At 43.0% G+C, this 17,366-nt stretch overlaps 1 protein-coding gene across 2 annotated transcripts in view; it reads right to left on the bottom strand.

Moving 5' to 3' along the window:
* Positions 1 to 17,366, bottom strand: part of LOC134353191 (glypican-4-like) — a 201,182-nt gene that overhangs the window by 68,630 nt on the left and 115,186 nt on the right. For both annotated transcript variants that reach the window (XM_063061210.1, XM_063061211.1), the window contains exons 5-6: positions 16,821 to 16,951; positions 6,762 to 6,905 (exon numbers count right to left, since the gene is read on the bottom strand). In XM_063061210.1, coding sequence (XP_062917280.1) covers positions 6,762 to 6,905; positions 16,821 to 16,951 — 275 coding nt within the window. The remainder of the gene's footprint in view (positions 1 to 6,761; positions 6,906 to 16,820; positions 16,952 to 17,366) is intronic.

Raw genomic sequence — 17,366 nt, 5'->3', positions numbered from 1 at the left:
GAACTAATACGTCAAGCAGAAAAAATACATAAACTTCCAGAATCTTTTTCAACAGCGATTGTAATAGTATTGCCAAAAAAAGACAGAGACCCTATGAAACCAACATCATACAGGCCTATTTCTTTATCGAATACAGATTATAAAATAATAGCAAAAATTTTATCGAATAGATTATCTAAATATTTACCAAAATTAATACATATGGATCAAACAGGATTTATTAAAAATAGACAATTGGCAGATAATGTAACCCGGCTACTCAGTATAATTCAGTTGGCACAAAAAAGGGATGAGAAGAGTATAGTAGTAGCCTTGGATGCAGAAAAAGCATTTGATAGATTAGAATGGGATTTTTTATTTAAAGTATTAGAAAAATATGGGTTAGGAACATCTTTTATAAATTGGATTAAAACTTTAAATTCTAACCCTAAAGCTACAGTAGTGACAAATTCTCAAATTTCAACACCATTCCAGTTAAAAAGGTCAACTAGACAAGGTTGTCCATTATCACCTGCTTTATTTGTACTGGTGATAGAGCCATTAGCAGAACTAATCAGAATTGATCCAGATATTATGGGTTTTAGAGTTAATCAGGAGGAATATAAAATTAATCTTTTTGCAGATGATGTTTTGATCTATTTAACAAACCCACAACAGTCGTTACATAAATTATCTTCTAGATTGGATGAATATGGGAAGGTATCAGGTTACAAAATAAATTGGGATAAAAGTGAAATTTTACCTCTTACTAAAGGAGACTATAGTCAATGTCGATTAGTAACCCAATTTAGATGGCCGGTAAATGGTATAAAGTATTTAGGTATAAGACTTGATAATGATGTAAAGAATTTATATAAATTTAATTATTTACCACTGTTGAAAAAAATTCAAGAAGATTTTGACAAATGGATGATACTACCAATAACATTAGTAGGTAGAGTCAATGTTGTAAAAATGAATATATTTCCTAGATTACAGTATTTGTTTCAAACATTACCAATACAATTGCCACAGAAATTTTTTCAAGAGTTAAATAAATGTGTGAGAAAATTTCTTTGGAAAGGTAAAATGTCAAGAATATCATTGGAAAAATTGACATGTAAATTTAGGTTAGGAGGGTTACAACTTCCAAACTTTAAAAACTATTATAAAGCAAATCAACTTAGATTTATTGCATCTTTCTTCGATGATCAAAAACCAGCATGGATTAAAATAGAACTAGATAAGATAGGAGAAAATAGACCTGAAGATTTTATATATAAATGGGAATCTAAATGGATACAGGAAAAGAAAGAATCTCCTATATTAACACATTTGATTGATTTATGGAATAAGATAAATGTTGATAATGAAACACAGAAATCTCTATTAGCAAGGAGACCTTTGTTTCAAAACAGACTTATTCCTTTTACAATGGACAATCAACTTTTATATAATTGGTACCAAAAAGGGATTAAATTTATAGGAGATTGTTTTGAACGAGGTATATTGATGTCATTTGAACAATTAAAGGATAAATATAAAATATCTAATAATACTTTCTTTTGTTACTTTCAATTAAGGGCTTACTTAAAAGGTAAGCTGGGTCAAACAATATTTTTGCCAAAACCTAATGAAATTGAAATTTTAATTCAAAAAGGGAAAATTAAAAAATTTATTTCTTGTATGTATAATTTGATTCAAGAACAGACAATTAAACAAGGAACCCATAAGTCAAAGCAAAAATGGGAAGCAGATTTGAATATTAATATTGATGAAACAAATTGGTCAAGACTCTGTCTTGACAGTATGACAATACAATAAATGTTTGACTTAGATTAGTACAATATAATTTTTTACACCAATTATATATTACACCACAAAAAATAAATAGATTAAATTCAAATCTATCTGATAAATGCTTTCGGTGTAATCAAGAAATTGGTACTTTTTTACATTCTACTTGGTCTTGTTTTAAAATTCAACCCTTTTGGATAAATTTAAGAGTCTTATTGGAACAAATTACCGGAACTCAACTTCCACATAACCCTGTATTATTTCTATTAGGTGATATTGAAGGGATAAAACCGAAACTTAAATTGAATAAATATCAGAAAGAATTTATAAAAATTGCATTGGCAGTAGCTAAGAAGACTATAGCAGTTACTTGGAAATCTGATTCTTATTTAAGTATGGATCGTTGGAATAATGAAATGGCTAGTTCTATTCCACTCGAAAAAATTACTTATAATTTAAGAGATAAATATGTAACATTTTTGAATATTTGGCGCCCTTATTTACAAAAGATAGGATGGCATATTTAAGTGCTCCGATAAAGACCTTGGTCCCTTGGGGAAAGTAACGAATAATTATACCAAATTTATCTTGAATCCCATGGAGCATGTGGGAACCTTCCAACACCCAGGCGGCTCTTTTCTTTTTTCTCTCTTTCTTTCTTTTTAGGTAGGACTATGTATATGGGGGGGGGAGGGTTAAAGGGAGAGGGGAGGGTAGATTTTATCTTTTCATGTATTCTTTTTGACAACTCAATAAAAGTTATATTACAAAAAAAAAGAATGGTTGTAATTGGGAGCTGAATGCCCAAGGTTACACGTTATATCGGAGGGATAGGAAGGTAGGCAGAGGGGGTGGTGTGGCTCTACTAGTAAAGAATGGCATCAAATCAGTAGAAAGATGTGACATAGGATCGGAAGATGTTGAATCCTTGTGGGATGAGTTAAGAAATTGCAAGGGTAAAAGGACGTTGATGGCAGTTATATATAGGCCTCCCAACATTGGCTGGATGGTGGACCATGGGTTACAACAGGAAACAGAAAAGGCAAGTCAAAAGGGCAATGATATGGTCGTCATGGCAGATTTTCACACACAGGTTGATTGGGTTGGTAATGGATCTCAAAAGAGTGAGTTTGTTGAATGCCTAAGAGATGTCTTTTTAGAGCAGTTTGTTGTTGAGCCTACTAGGGGATCAGCCATACTGGATTGGGAGTTATGTAATGAACCTGAGTTGATTAGGGAGCTTAAGGTAAGAGAATCCTAAGGAACTAGTGATCACAATATGATTGAGTTCAACTACTAATGTAGTAGTATTTCAGTGGAGTAAAGCAAATTACAGTGGTATGAGAGAGGAGTTGGCCAAAGTAAATTGGAAGGAGCTGCTGGCAGGGATGTTAACAGAGCAGCAATAGCGTGTGTTTCTGGAAAAAATGGGAAGGTTCAGGACATGTATATTTCAAGAATGAAGAAAAACTTAAATGGTAAAATAGTACAACCATGGCTGACAAGTGAAGTCAAAGCTATTGTAAAAGCAAAACAAAGGGAATACAAAAAAGCAAAAATTAATGGGAAGATAGAGGATTGTAAAGTTTTTAAAAACCTACAGACAGCAACTAAAAAAATCATTAGAAGGGAAAAAATGAAATATGAAAGCAAGCTAGCAAATAATGCCAAAGGGAATAGTAAAAATTTTTTCATGTTAAAAATAAAAGAGAAATGAGAGTGGATATAGGACCACTGGAAAATGAGGCAGGAGAAAAAGTAACAGGGGACAAAGAGATGGCTGATGAACTAAATGAACATTTTACCTCCCCTGGAAAAGGCAGATGGCATAGCCCTCTATTTTTCGAAGTTCCATGTACCTATCCAAAAGTCTCTTAAAAGACCCTATCGTATCTGCCTCCACCACCGCTGCCGGCAGCCCATTCCATGCACTCACCAATCTCTGCGTAAAAAACATAACCCTGACATCTCCTCTGTACCTATTCCCAAGCACCTTAAACCTGTGCCCTCTTGCGGCAGCCATTTCAGCCCTGGGAAAAAGCCTCTGACTATCCACAAGATCAATGCCTCTCATCATCTTATACACCACTTATCAGGTCACCTCTCATCCTCCGTTGCTCCACGGAGAAAAGGCTGAGTTCACTCAACCAATTCTCATAAGGCATGCTCCCCAATCCAAGCAACATCCTTGTAAATCTCCTCTGCACCCTTTCTATGGTCTCCACATCCTTCCTGTAGTGAAGCGACCAGAACTGAGCACAGTACTCCAAGTGGGGTCTGACCAGTGTCCTATATAGCTGCAACATTACCTCTCAGCTCCTAAATTCAATTCCACGATTGATGAAGGCCAATACACTGTATGCCTTCTTAACCACAGTCAACCTGCGCAGCTACTTTGAGCGTCCTATGGACTTGGACCCCAAGATCCCTCTGATCCTCCACACTGTCAAGAGTCTATACTATAGTCTCCCATCATATTTGACCTACCAAAATGAATGACTTCACACTTATCTGGGTTGAACTCTATCTGCCACTTCTCAGCCCAGTTTTGCATCCTATCAATGTCCTGCTATAACCTCTGACAGCCCTCCACACTATCCAACCTTTGTGTCATCAGCAAACTTACTAAACCCATCCCTACACTTCCTCATCCAGGTCGTTTATAAAAATCACGAAGAGCAAGGGTCCCAGAACAGATCCCTGAGGCACACTACTGGTCACAGACCTCCATGCAGAATATGACCCGTCTACAACCACACTTTGCCTTCTGTGGTTAAGCCAGTTCAGGATTACAAAGCAATGTCCCCTTGGATCCCATGCCTACTTACTTTCTCAATAAGCCTTGCATGGAGTACCTTATCAAATGCCTTGCTGAAATCCATATACACCACATCTACTGCTCTACCTTCATCGATGTGTTTAGTCACATCCTCTAAGCATTCCATCAGGCTCGTAAGGAACGACCTGCCCTTGACAAAGCCATGCTGACTATTCCTAATCATACTATACCTCTTCAAATGTTCATAAATCCTGCCTCTCAGGATCTTCTCCATCAACTTACCAACCACTGAAGTAAGACTCACTGGTCTATAATTTTTTGAGCTATCTCTGCTCCCTTTCTTAAATAAGGGAACAACATCTGCAACTCTCCAATCCTCTGGAACCTCTCCTGTCCCCATTGATGATGCAAAGATCATCACCAGAGGCTCAGCAATCTCCTCCCTCGCCTCCCACAGTAGCCTGGGGTACATCTCATCCGGTCCCGGCGACTTATCCAACTTGATGCTTTCCAAAAGCTCTAGCACATCCTCTTTCTTAATATCTACAGGTTCAAACTTTTCAGTCTGCTGCAAGGCAGCACTACAATCACCAAGATCCTTTTCCAAAGTGAATACTGAAGTAAAATATTCATTACGTACCTCTACTAATTCCTCTGGTTTCATACACACTTTCCCACTGTCATACTTGATTGGTCCTATTCTTTCACGTATTATCCTCTTGCTGTTCACATAGTTGTAGAATGCCTTGGAATTTTCCTTAATCCTGCCCGCCAAGGCCTTCTCATGGCCCCTTCTGGCTCTCCTAATTTCCTTCTTAAACTCTTTCCTGTTCGCCTTATAATCTCCTAGATCTCTAACATTACTTAGCTCTCTGAGCCTTTCGTAAGCTTTTCTTTTCTTCTTGACTAGATTTACTACAGCCTTTGTACATCATGGTTCCTGTATCCTACCATAACTTCCCTGTCTCATTGGAACGTACCTATGCAGAACTCCACACAAATATCCCCTGAACATTTGCCACATTTCTTCCGTACCTTTCCCTGAGAACATCTGTTGCCAATTTAAGCTTCCAAGTTCCCGCCTGATAGCCTCATAATTCCCCTTACTCCAATTAAACATTTTTCGAATTTGTCTGTTCCTTCCTGTTACAATGCTATTGTAAATGAGATAGAACTATGATCACTATCTCCAAAATGCTCTCCCACTGAGAGATCTGACACCTGACCAGGTTCATTTCCCAATACCAAATCAAGTACAGTATCTCCTATTGTAAACTTATCTATATTGTGTCAAGAAACCTTCCTGAACACACCTAACAAACTCCACCCCATCTAAACCCCTTGTTCTAGGGAGATGCCAATCGATATTTGGGGAATTAAAATCTCCCACCACGACAACCCTGTTATTATTACACCTTTCCAGAATCTGTCTCCCTATCTGCTCCTCAATATCCCCGTTACTATTGGGCAGCCTATAAAAAACACCCAGTAGAGTTATTGACCTCTTCCCGTTCCTAACCTCCACCCACAGAGACTCCTTAGACAATCCCTCCATGGTGTCCACATTTTCTGCAGCCGTGACACTATCTCTGGTCGACAATGCCACGCCCCCACCCACCTCTTTTGCCTCCCTCCCTGTCCTTTCTGAAACATCTAAAACCCGGCACTTGAAGTAACTATTCCTGTCCCTGAGCCATCCAAGTCTCTGTAATGGCCACCACATGATAGCTGCAAGTGCTGATCCACGCTCCAGGCTGATTGTTGAGACTTGTACCCAGAACGGTGTCTGCAGTTCTGGTTCCCAGACTATAAGGATTTCATTGTGCTGGAAAAGGTGTAGAAGATTCACAAGACCTTTTTGTTTTGGCTTTCATTTATTATATTTTGTTTTCCAAAGGTCCTGAAGGATATGTGACACAGATGAGCACAGTGGAGTTCGGTCACAGATAAACATATGAATTTGAAGCAGGAGCAGGCCATTAGGTCCCTCAAGAACCGATGCCCATTCATTCACAGCTGATCTGATTGTAAAATGGTGAGAAGCAGTCAAAGGAGTTGAATACCCTAACTGGATTCTTTTCTTCCCGATTTTTCATTTCGCTACATAAAACTGAAACCATCCTGTTACCAACTGGTTATTCATTAGATACAGGACTACCTGTTGTGTGCAAATACAATTGCATGCAATCAACATTTGGGAACTTACCAGTCTGTCAAGGCTTGTGCCAGCTGCTGTTGTAGGACGCTCCTCTGGACTGTAGGGGCGAAATCTTGGATTAAACCCATCTGCTACAGATCGAGTCAAACGGCTCACTGGTAGAGACTTGGGTTTTCCACAGCCCTGAAATGCCTGGAATGAATAAAATAAATAATAAATTAAATATAGACAGTCATAAGAACATAAGAACTAGGAGCAGGAGTAGGTCATCCGGCCCCGCCATTCAATAAGATCATGGCTGATCGGTCCATAAACTCAGCTCCATCTACCTGCCTTTCCCCCATAACCCTTAATTCCCTTACTATGTAAAAACCTATCTAACTATTTCTTAAATATATTTAGTGAGGAAGCCTCAACTGCTTCCCTGGGCAGAGAATTCCACAGATTCACCACTCTTTGGGAAAAGCAATCTTCTCCTCTGAATCTTGAGGCAATGTACCCTAGTTCTAGTCTCACCTATCAATGGAAACAACTTTCCTACCTTCTATCTCATCTATTCCTTTCAAAATTGTGTATGTTTCTATAAGATCCCCTCTCATTCTTCTGAACTCCAGAGAGTATAGTCCCAGGCGACTCAATCTCTCCTCATAGGTTAACCCCTTCATCCCTGGAATCAACCTGGTGAACCTCCTCTGCACTGCCTCCAAAGCCAGTATATCCTTCCTCAAGTATGGAGACCAGAACTGCACACAGTACTCCAGGTGCGGCCTCACCAGTACCCTGTATAGTTGCAGCATGACCTCCCTGCTCTTGAATTCAATCCCTCTAGCAATGGAGGCCAACATTCCGTTTGCCTTCTTAATAACCTATTGTACCTTCAAGCCAATTTTTTGTGATTCATGAACAAGCATTCCCAAGTCCCTCTGCACAACAGCATGCAGCAATCTTTCACCATTTAAATAATAAACTGCTCCTCTATTATTCTCAAAGTGGATGATCTCACATTTACCAACATTGTATTCCATCTGCCAGACTTTGCCCCACTGACTTAACCTATCTATATCCCTCTGTAGTCTCTCCACATCCTCTGTACAATTTACTTTTCCACTCAGTTTAGTGTCATCAGAAAACTTTGCTACGTTACACTCAGTTCCCTCTTCCAAATCATCAATGTAAATGGTAAACAGCTGTGGGCCCAGCACCGACCCCTGCGGCACCCCACTCACCACTGACTGCCAACCAGAGAAACACCCATTTATACCAACTCTCTGCCTTCTATCGGTTAACCAATCCACTACCCATGCCAAGACATTTTCTCTGACTCCATGCACCCATATCTTATTTATAAGTTTCTTGTGCTGCACCTTATCGAACGCCTTCTGGAAATCCAAATATACAACATCCACCTGTTCCCCTCTATCAACTGCACTCTTCCTCAAAGAACTCCAGTAAGTTTGTCAAACAGGACCTGCCCTTTCTGAATCCATGCTGCGCCTGTCTAACGGAACCATTCCTTTCTAAATATTTCGCTATTTCTTCCTTAATGACAGTTTCAAGCGTTTTCCCGATTACAGACGTTAAGCTAACTGGCCTATAGTTGCCCGTCTTTTGCCTTCATTCTTTTTTAAAAAGTGGTGTGACATTTGCTGTCTTCCAATCCGCCGGGACCTGCCCAGAGTCTAGAGAGTTTTGATAAATGATTACCAACGTGTCTGCCAATTCCTTCAGCACCTCCGCCAATTCCTTCAGTACCCTGGGATGCATCCCATCAGGACTAGGAGGACTTATCTACCTTTTGGCCCTCTAATTTGCTCATCACTATCTCTTTAGTGACAGTGATTTTATCAAGGTCCCCACCTCCAATTTCATAGATAACATCCTTCTTTGGCATATTAGACGTGTCTTCCACTGTGAAGACCGACACAAAATAGTCGTTCAATGCCTCAGCCATTTCCTTATCACCCAATATCAATTTCCCCTTCTCGTCTTCCAGGGGACCTACGTTGACTTTAGCCACCCTCTTCCGCTTTATATATTTATAAAAACTTTTGCTATCTGTTTTTATATTTTGTGCTCATTTACTTTCATACTCTATCTTCCCTTTCCTTATTTCTTGTTTAGTTGTTCTTTGTTGCTTTTTAAAGTTTTCTCAATCCTCCAGTCTCCCACAACTCTTAGCGACATTGTACACATGAGCTTTTAATTTGATACTATCTTTTATTTCCTTAGTTATCCAAGGCTGGCTCTCTCCCCACTTACTGTCCTTACTTTTGACTGGAATATACTTTTGTTGAGCACTATGAAAAATCTCTTTGAAAGTATTCCACTGTTCCTCAACTGTCCTATCAAATAGCCTGTGCTCCCAATCCACATTAGCCAACTCCTCCCTCATCCCATAGTAGTCTCCCTTGTTCAAGCATAATACAGCAGTTTTAGATCAAACTATTTCATCCTCCATCTGAATGCGAAATTCAGTCATACTATAATCACTCTTTCCAAGAGAATCCCTGACTACAAGATCGGTAATCTTATCTGTCTCATTGCACAGGACTAGATCTAAGATAGTATTTTCCTTTGTAGGTTCACTAACATGCTGCTCAAGAAAGCCATCACAGATGCATTCTATGAAGTCCTCCTCAAGACTTCCTTGACTAACCTGATTCACCCAGTCTATGTGGAAGTTAAAATCCCCCATGACAACTGCTGTTCCGTTCTTACAAGCCTCAGTGATTTCTTGGTTAATCGCCTCTGCCACTGCAATATCTTTATTAAGTGGCCTATAGACAGTGATTTTTTTCCCTTTACTATTCTTAATCTCTACCTGGATGGACTCAACATTCCGCTCCATAGATCTTATATCGTCTCTCACAATCATCCTGATCTCATCCCTAATCAAGAGCGCCACCCAACCTCCTCTGCCTTCCTGCCTATCTTTCCATATTACTTGATACCTTTGGATATTTAATTCCCAGTCATCTCCACCTTGCAACCAGGTTTCTGTAATGGCCACTAAATCATACGTCTTGGTACTGATCTGTGCCACAAGTCACTAACCTTGTCTCTAATACTACGGGCATTTAGATAAAATGCCCTTATACTCATTGTACTTTCAGAATCTAGTAACCTATGCCATTTTTGCTTTTTACCTTTGTAACGCTCAGCTATATTGGCTTGTATTTATCTAGGGGAAACTCCGTCCGCTGCCCACCTTGTCTCCTGGTTACGTCGGTCGCTGTACAAATGCCACCTGATTCAGCTTCAAGCATCAATAATCAGCCAGCACACAATGTACGTTTTACCAATTACACTTTATAGATATTACTAAGTTTATGAGATTAATAGAGGTACAATACAAAAAGGAATGGAAAAGGCACCAGACTTATCAAAGTTCAATTTCTTTGTGCACATGTTGGCGCTCAGACCTCCTTTCTTCCCTCTGCGATCCACTCTGACCCCTTCGACTCGCAGCCTGGAACCACCCGGAGTGATCAACCAGAGCACTCCCAGTACGTCTGTCGTCCTCCTGGTCTCTCCTCTAACTCCCCCCCAAAACTCCTGTTTCCCAGCCATATGAGACAGCATATCGCCCCACGAAAGAATAACATGGACACCCATTGGTTCATTTGTTCTGTTATCAATAATATAACCCAAGCAAACTGCTAGCTAGAGACTTTATCAGCATTTAACATAACAAAGAAGCCATTTTAATTAACATACGCAGTAACATAAAAGAAGAAACCCCTTACACTTTTATGCACTCTACTCTTACTTTTTTCTTCACTAACTCTAGCTTTGGTCTCTGCATCACTTCCCTCTTCTTCTCTGTGTGGGCTCCCATTCCCCTGCCATATTAGTTTAAAGCCTCCCCAACAGCACTAGCAGACAATCTCCCTAAGACATTGATTTCTTCCCTACCCAGATGTAGACCGTCCGGAGGTACTGGTCCCACCTCCCCCAGAAGCGGTTCCAATGCCCCAAGAACCCGAAACCCTCCCTCCTGCCCCACCACTGAAGCCACATATTCATTCTAGCTATCCTGCTATTCCAACTCTGGCTAGCACGTGGCACCGGTAATAATCCTGAAATGATTACCTTTGAGGCCCTACTCTTTAATTTATCTCCTAGCTCCCTAAATTCAGCTTGTAGGACCTCATCCCGCTTTCTTCCTATATCGTAAGTACCTACATGCACCACGACAGCTGGCTGCTCACCCTCCCCTTTCAGAATGTCCTGCAGCCTCTCCAAGACATCTCTGACCCTTGCACCAGGGAGACAACACACCATATGGGAGTCCCGTTTGCGGCCACAGAAACTCCTCTCTATTCCTCTTACCATGGAATCCCCTACCACAAGAGCTCCGCCACTCTTTTCTTGCCCTTGTGCACAGCAGAGCCACCCACGGTGCCATGATCCTGGCTACTGCTGCCCTCACTTGATGAGCCATCTCCCCCAACAGACTCCAAAGCGGTATATCTGCTTTTGAAGGAGATGACCGCAGGAGAATCCTGTACTACCTTCCTGCTACTACTATTCCTGTTGGTCACCCATTCCCTATCTTTCCTTAAATCCTTAAACTGCGGTGTGACCAACTCACTAAATGTGCTATTCACAATATTCTCAGCATCTCGGATGCTCCAAAGTGAATCCATGCGCAGCTCCAGTGCCGCCACCATGCGGTCTGTCAGGAGCTGCAGCTGGACACACTCCTGCACACGTAGTCTTCAGGGACACTGTCAGCCTCCCTGAGTTCTCACATGGCACAGGAGGAGCATGGCACAGGTCTGAGCTCACCTGCCATATCAGAGCAACCGATATTAGCAGGAGGACCACGGGAGAAAGGGAAGAGCCCGCTGGGGAGCTCAAAGACTGTTATCTGTGAGTCTCTGCGAATCAGTTCTTCGCCGAAACCCCTTTTGAGCCAAAGCCCTCTCACTCTGCTACACCCTCACTCCACTGCCAGCTCCAAACGCTGCCCGCTGTATATGGCAGTCTTCTCTTCCTGCTCTCTGCTGGCTGACATTCATGACATCCATTTGCCTTCCTCACCACAGACTCAATCTGCAAGTCCCTTTGCACCTTTTTTGTATTTTCATTAATAAGAACATGTGTGTGGCCTCCGTCGGTCATGGTCGACCATGGGTACCGCGCTTCTGGTAGTCACTGGTTTGTCGAGCAGCATCGACTGTGGCTATTGAGGCCGATTGTGGAATGGTAGGCTCTGCCACAGTTGCTGCATGTGTAGGGCATTGTGGAATTGTTGTCCGCTATCCACTGTGCCCTCCGTTTAGCTCTCCGCTCCTCAAACTGACTCAGGATCACTCTTTCGCCTCGCTCTAGGTGTTGCTGAAGAGTACCTCGCCATTTGTTGCGGTCATCTGCTGTACCCTCCCAGCACTCTGTGTTGATTTTTAAGGCTTTCATGTCGCGTTGCAGAGGTCCTTGAAGCGAAGCTGGGGTCTACCAACGTTCCTCTTGCCTGTTGCTAGTTCTCCACAGAGGATGTCCTTCGGCAGTCTACCATGCTTCAAACGACGGACATGGTCCAGCCAGCACAGTCTGTGTTGTCTTAAAAGCGTGAACATTGCGAGAAGTGCAGCGCGGGAGAGGACCTCAGAGTTTGGGACTTTGTCTCTCCAGGTGATGCCGAGGATGCAGTGAAGGCTGCGCAGGTAAAAACTACTGAGTTTCCTCTCCTGTTTGGAGTAGATGGTCCAAGTCTCGCTATCATACAGGAGGGTGCTGATAACGCATGCAATGTACATGGCAGTCTTGGTCTTTGTAGCGAGCTTCGGATTCTCCCAGACCCGCGAGGAGAGCCGAGCAAGGATCGATGCTGCTTTGCCAATACACCTATTGATTTCAGCATCGAGGGAGAGAGTGTCACTAATGGTCGACCCCAAGTATGTGAACTCGTGGACTGCTTCTAGGTCGTAATTGTCAATGGTAGTGACCAGTGTCTCCACTATGTTCTGGGCAAGGACATTTGTTTTCTTTAGGCTGATGGTAAGCCTGAAGTCCTTGCATGCCTTAGGGAAGTGGTCCATGAGAGTTTGTAGCTGCTCTTTGGTGTGCGAGGTTATAGCAGCGTCATTGGCAAAGAGCATGTCACGTATTAAGGTCTTGTGCGCCTTTGTTCGTGCTCTCAGGCGCGCAGGGTTGAACAGCCGCCCATCAGACCTGGTGTGCATGTAGATGCCTTCTGTCAACGTCCCAAGCACGTACTTCAATAAAAGTAACAGAGAGAAGAAGATGCCAAATAATGTTGGGGCCAACACGCATCCTTGTTTAACTCCACTACGAATAGCAAAGGGTTCTTAATCAGAGATTAAGGAAGCTAGGGCTTTACTCTTTGGAGAGAAGGAGGATGAGAGGAGACATTATAGAGGTATACAAGATATTAAGAGGAATAGATAGAGTGGATAGCCAGCGCCTCTTCCCCAGGGCACCACTGCTCAATACAAGGGGACATGGCTTTAAGGTAAGGGGTGGGAAGTTCAAGGGGGATATTACAGGAAGGTTTTTTACTCAAGAGACTGGTTGGTGTGTGGAATGCACCACCTGAGTCAGTGGTGGAGGCAGATACACTAGTGAAGTTTAAGAGACTACTAGACAGGTATATGGAGGAATTTAAGGTGAGGGGTTATATGGGAGGAAGGGTTTGAGGGTCGGCACAACAATGTGGGCGGAAGGGCCTGTACTGTGCTGTACTATTCTATGTTCTATGTTCTGATGAGCTGCCATCGTACTGAACAGTAGCCCTCATATCGTCATGGAATGACTTGATGATACTTTGGAGTCTCGTGGGACAGCCGATCTTGAGGAGAATCTGAAAGAGCCCATCCCTGCTGACAAGGTCGAATGCCTTCGTCAAGTCGATGAAAGCGACATAGAGGGGTTTCTGTTGTTCCCTGCACTTCTCCGACAGTTGACCTCCTTGCGCAAAAACTACATTGGGACTCAGGGTAGACCCGTTCTGCCAGAGTTTGTAGACGTGCCAGAGCTACACGAGCAAAGACCTTGCCAACAATACTCAGGAGGAAAACACAAAATATTCTGCAGATGCTGGCATCAAAGCAACACTCACAACACGCTGGAGGAACTCAGCAGGTTGGGCAGCATCCGTGGAAACAATCAGTCAATGTTTCGGGCCGGAACCCTTCGTCAGAACTGTAGGGGGAAGGGGCAGAGGCCCTATAAAGAAGGTGGGCGGAGGGTGGGAAGGAGAAGGCTGGTAGGTTCCAGGTGAAAAACCAGTAAGGGGGAAGATAAAGGGGTGGGGGAGGGAAGCAGGGAGGGGATAGGCAGGAAAGGTGAAGAAGAAATAGGGGAAAACACAATGGGTAGTAGAAGGAGGCAGAAACATGAGGGAGGTGATAGGCAGCTGGGGGAGGGGGCAGAGTGAAATAAGTATGTGGGAAGGGAGGGGGAGGGAATTACCGGAAGTTGAAGAATTCTATGTTCATACCAAGGGGCTGGAAACTACCTAGACGGTATATGAGGTGTTGCTCCTCTAACCTGAGTTTAGCCTCATCATGGCCGTAGAGGAGGCCATGTATGGACATATCTGAATGGGAATCTGAAGCAGAGTTGAAGTGGGTGGCAGCCAGGGGTTCCTGTCTGCTGTGGCGGACGGAGCGGAGGTGCTCGACGAAGCGGTCCCCCAATCTGCATCGGGTTTCACCGATGTAGAGGAGGCCGCACCGGGAGCACAGGATGCAATAGATGACCCCAACAGATGCTGGAGTGGCCTCTCCAGGGCGCAAGCCAGGGCAGAATTGATATGGAGATCCATCTGTTGCCCATGCAGTGGGACCCCCTCTCCATGCTGATGACAAGTCCAAAGGAAAGACGAAAGTCAGTACAGTTTGATGCCAGCAGCATCGCAGGAGTTGCAGTGCCGGTTCTGCGTACAGCAGTCAGCCGCCTTTGGGACTCCGACTCCGGATTTTTCCTTGGGGTTTACTCCCGAAGCCTTTCCCATGACTGGGTATAGCCACAAGGCAGCAGAGGTTTGTAATCGGAGTTTCCCTCTCCTAGATGAGCTACCATAATAAGCCCCATCTGCGCGGAGCAACTGGTTTTAAGGTGCCAGTGGCCCGCCTAAGGTAGTCATAGCCGAAGGGTGGTAGTGGGGATGAGCTCCCACTGCTAAACAAATGCTTTTCATGGTGTGCGTCTCTAACAGCCTCTGGCAACCAAGTCCAACTCCTGGCCTTCACATGTGGCATAGTTCTTATGCCCGGCAGAGCTGTTCTCACTGAATAAGAACTTAAGAAATTGGAGCAGGAGTAGGCCATCTGGCCCATCGAGTCTGTTCCCCCATTCTACCTGGCACCTGGGAGGCAAACTACCATCCACGTTTCCTTTTTGTGACCACGGAATCGTACCTGTCCCCCTGACTACATAGAGTCCCCAATTACTGTTGCCATCCTCTTCATATACCTACCCTTCTGAGCTAGAGCCAGACTCAGTGACAAAAGCACGACTACTGTGACTTAACCCAGGTAGGCCCCCCCAACAGTACTCAAAATGGAGTACTTATTGTTAAGGGAGATGACCACGGGGTGCTCTCCACTATCCACGTTCTCCCTTCCCTCTCCTGAGAGTCATCCATTTATCTGTCTCCTGTATCCTTGAGGTGACTGCCTCCCTGTAGCTCCTGTCTATCACTGTTTTATTTTCCCTAACAAGCCGAAGTTCATCAAGCTGCAGCTCCAGTTCCCTAACAGTCTCTAAGGACCTGTATCTCAATGCACCTGGTGAAGATGTGGCCATCAGGGACGCTGGAAATCCCACATCTGCCACCCAGAACAGAATACTGGCTCTGTAGACATACCTCCTATACTCTCAAGATTTAAATAAGAAATGAATGAACTTACCTACTTACCTTGCCTCTGACTGTACTCACCAAAGACTTGTTGAGCCAAAGCCTTACTACTCTACCTCAGACTACTCCGACGACAACTGCTCTCACGATGACCGCTCCGCTAGGCGGTACCTCTCTTTTATAGAGACTGGGTTTTTAAAGCTCTTTGCTGGACCTGTGCAGGAACACTTCTGTTGCAAATGCACGGTACTCCAATCAACAGTTGTTTTGTGCTGTTGAAGTCAATCTTATGGCATTGTAAAAGCAATGTTCCTACCACCAATTTCTCTGGTTACTGACCATCCTCTCATTCCACAGACCGACCAGCCTCTAACAGCTCGTTCCATAGATGGACCACCGTCTGGATGAAAAAGTTATCCTTCAAGTTCCAATCGTCTCTCTCCTCTCACCTTAAATGTATGCCCTCTAGCTCCTGATTCCCAAACCAAGGAAAAAGACTGTGCATTTATGTCCCTTATGATTCTATGAGGTCACCCCTCATTCTTCTACACTCCAATGAAAAAATCCCACCTTGTTCAACATTGTTTCATAACTCAGTCTCTCAAGACCCAGTAACACCCTCATAAATTTCCTCTGCACTCTTTCCAGCTTAAAGGCCAAGATGACCAAAACTGAACACAATATTCTAAATGCGAGCTCACCAACATCTTTTACAATTGCAACTTAACATCCCAACTCCTATGCACATTGCACTGAACAATGAAGGCCAGCATGCCAAAAGCCTTCTCCCCATCCTGTCTACCTGTGACACCATTTTCAGAGAACCACATACCTGTACTCTCTGTTATGCAATACTTCCCAGAGCCCTGTCATTCACTGTGAAAGTCCTATCCTGGTCTACTTTTCTGAAATGCATGACTCACACTTACCTGAGTGGGACAACTGTTTTTAAATATTGACTCCCCTGCATCACATAAGGGTTCCAAGAACCGTCTGTAAACCAAAGTTTCCATTAGTTGCAAATGGTGTCAGCTGAGATCACAAAACTTGCGTTGGTTGGTTAATTAAGTACAAATCAGTATAGAGCTTAGTTTTAGATCTTATAATTAATTAGTGTAGATCTGCATTGCAGATTCAAAACATGTCAGACCACAGGAACTGGGGGACACAATGCCAGACTACAGAGTTTCAAGCTATGTGATTCTGAAAAGCATACTGGAAATACCTACTTGGCTGTAATTCTGTGTTGGACAGTGGGAGACAATGAAGCCCATTCATACCTTTTGAGAGATCAGCATACTGTTCTCCTGCATGTTCATGATTGCATCAGAAATCTTAACATCAATGGGGTCCATGACTGCTTCAATGTTGAACGGTCCCTCCAATCTCTCAGCAACCATCAGCATTGAATCTGTTTTTTTATAAAAATGGAGGTGAACAGAAACTATTCAAACAGGCTGATGAATCACAACACAGACAATAAGTTTACACAGCCTTTTCGTTAAACAACCCACCTCTAACCACATCATACTGCACTGTGACTCTCTGCTGAACAACCCACCAGTAACTACATCACTACACTGTGACGGCTGAACAACACTTTTGATTGTCAACAGACTTGCTTTGCTTCAAAGACAGAATTCTATGTTATTAGTATCTCAGCGTTAAAAAAATTCTACAGATCTCCAAGCCCCTACCCCTACATCTGGCTAATAGAAACCTAATTTCACACAAACCTCACAACTTAAGACAAAACGTCGTAGATTGTGGAACTTGAAATAAAACATAAAATACTACAAATACTCAAAATGGCAGGCAGTACAAAT

Source organism: Mobula hypostoma, chromosome 10 (genome assembly GCF_963921235.1).
Source record: "Mobula hypostoma chromosome 10, sMobHyp1.1, whole genome shotgun sequence".
NCBI classification, from domain to species: Eukaryota; Metazoa; Chordata; class Chondrichthyes; order Myliobatiformes; family Myliobatidae; genus Mobula; species Mobula hypostoma.
This window is presented reverse-complemented; position numbering and strand designations above follow the sequence as displayed.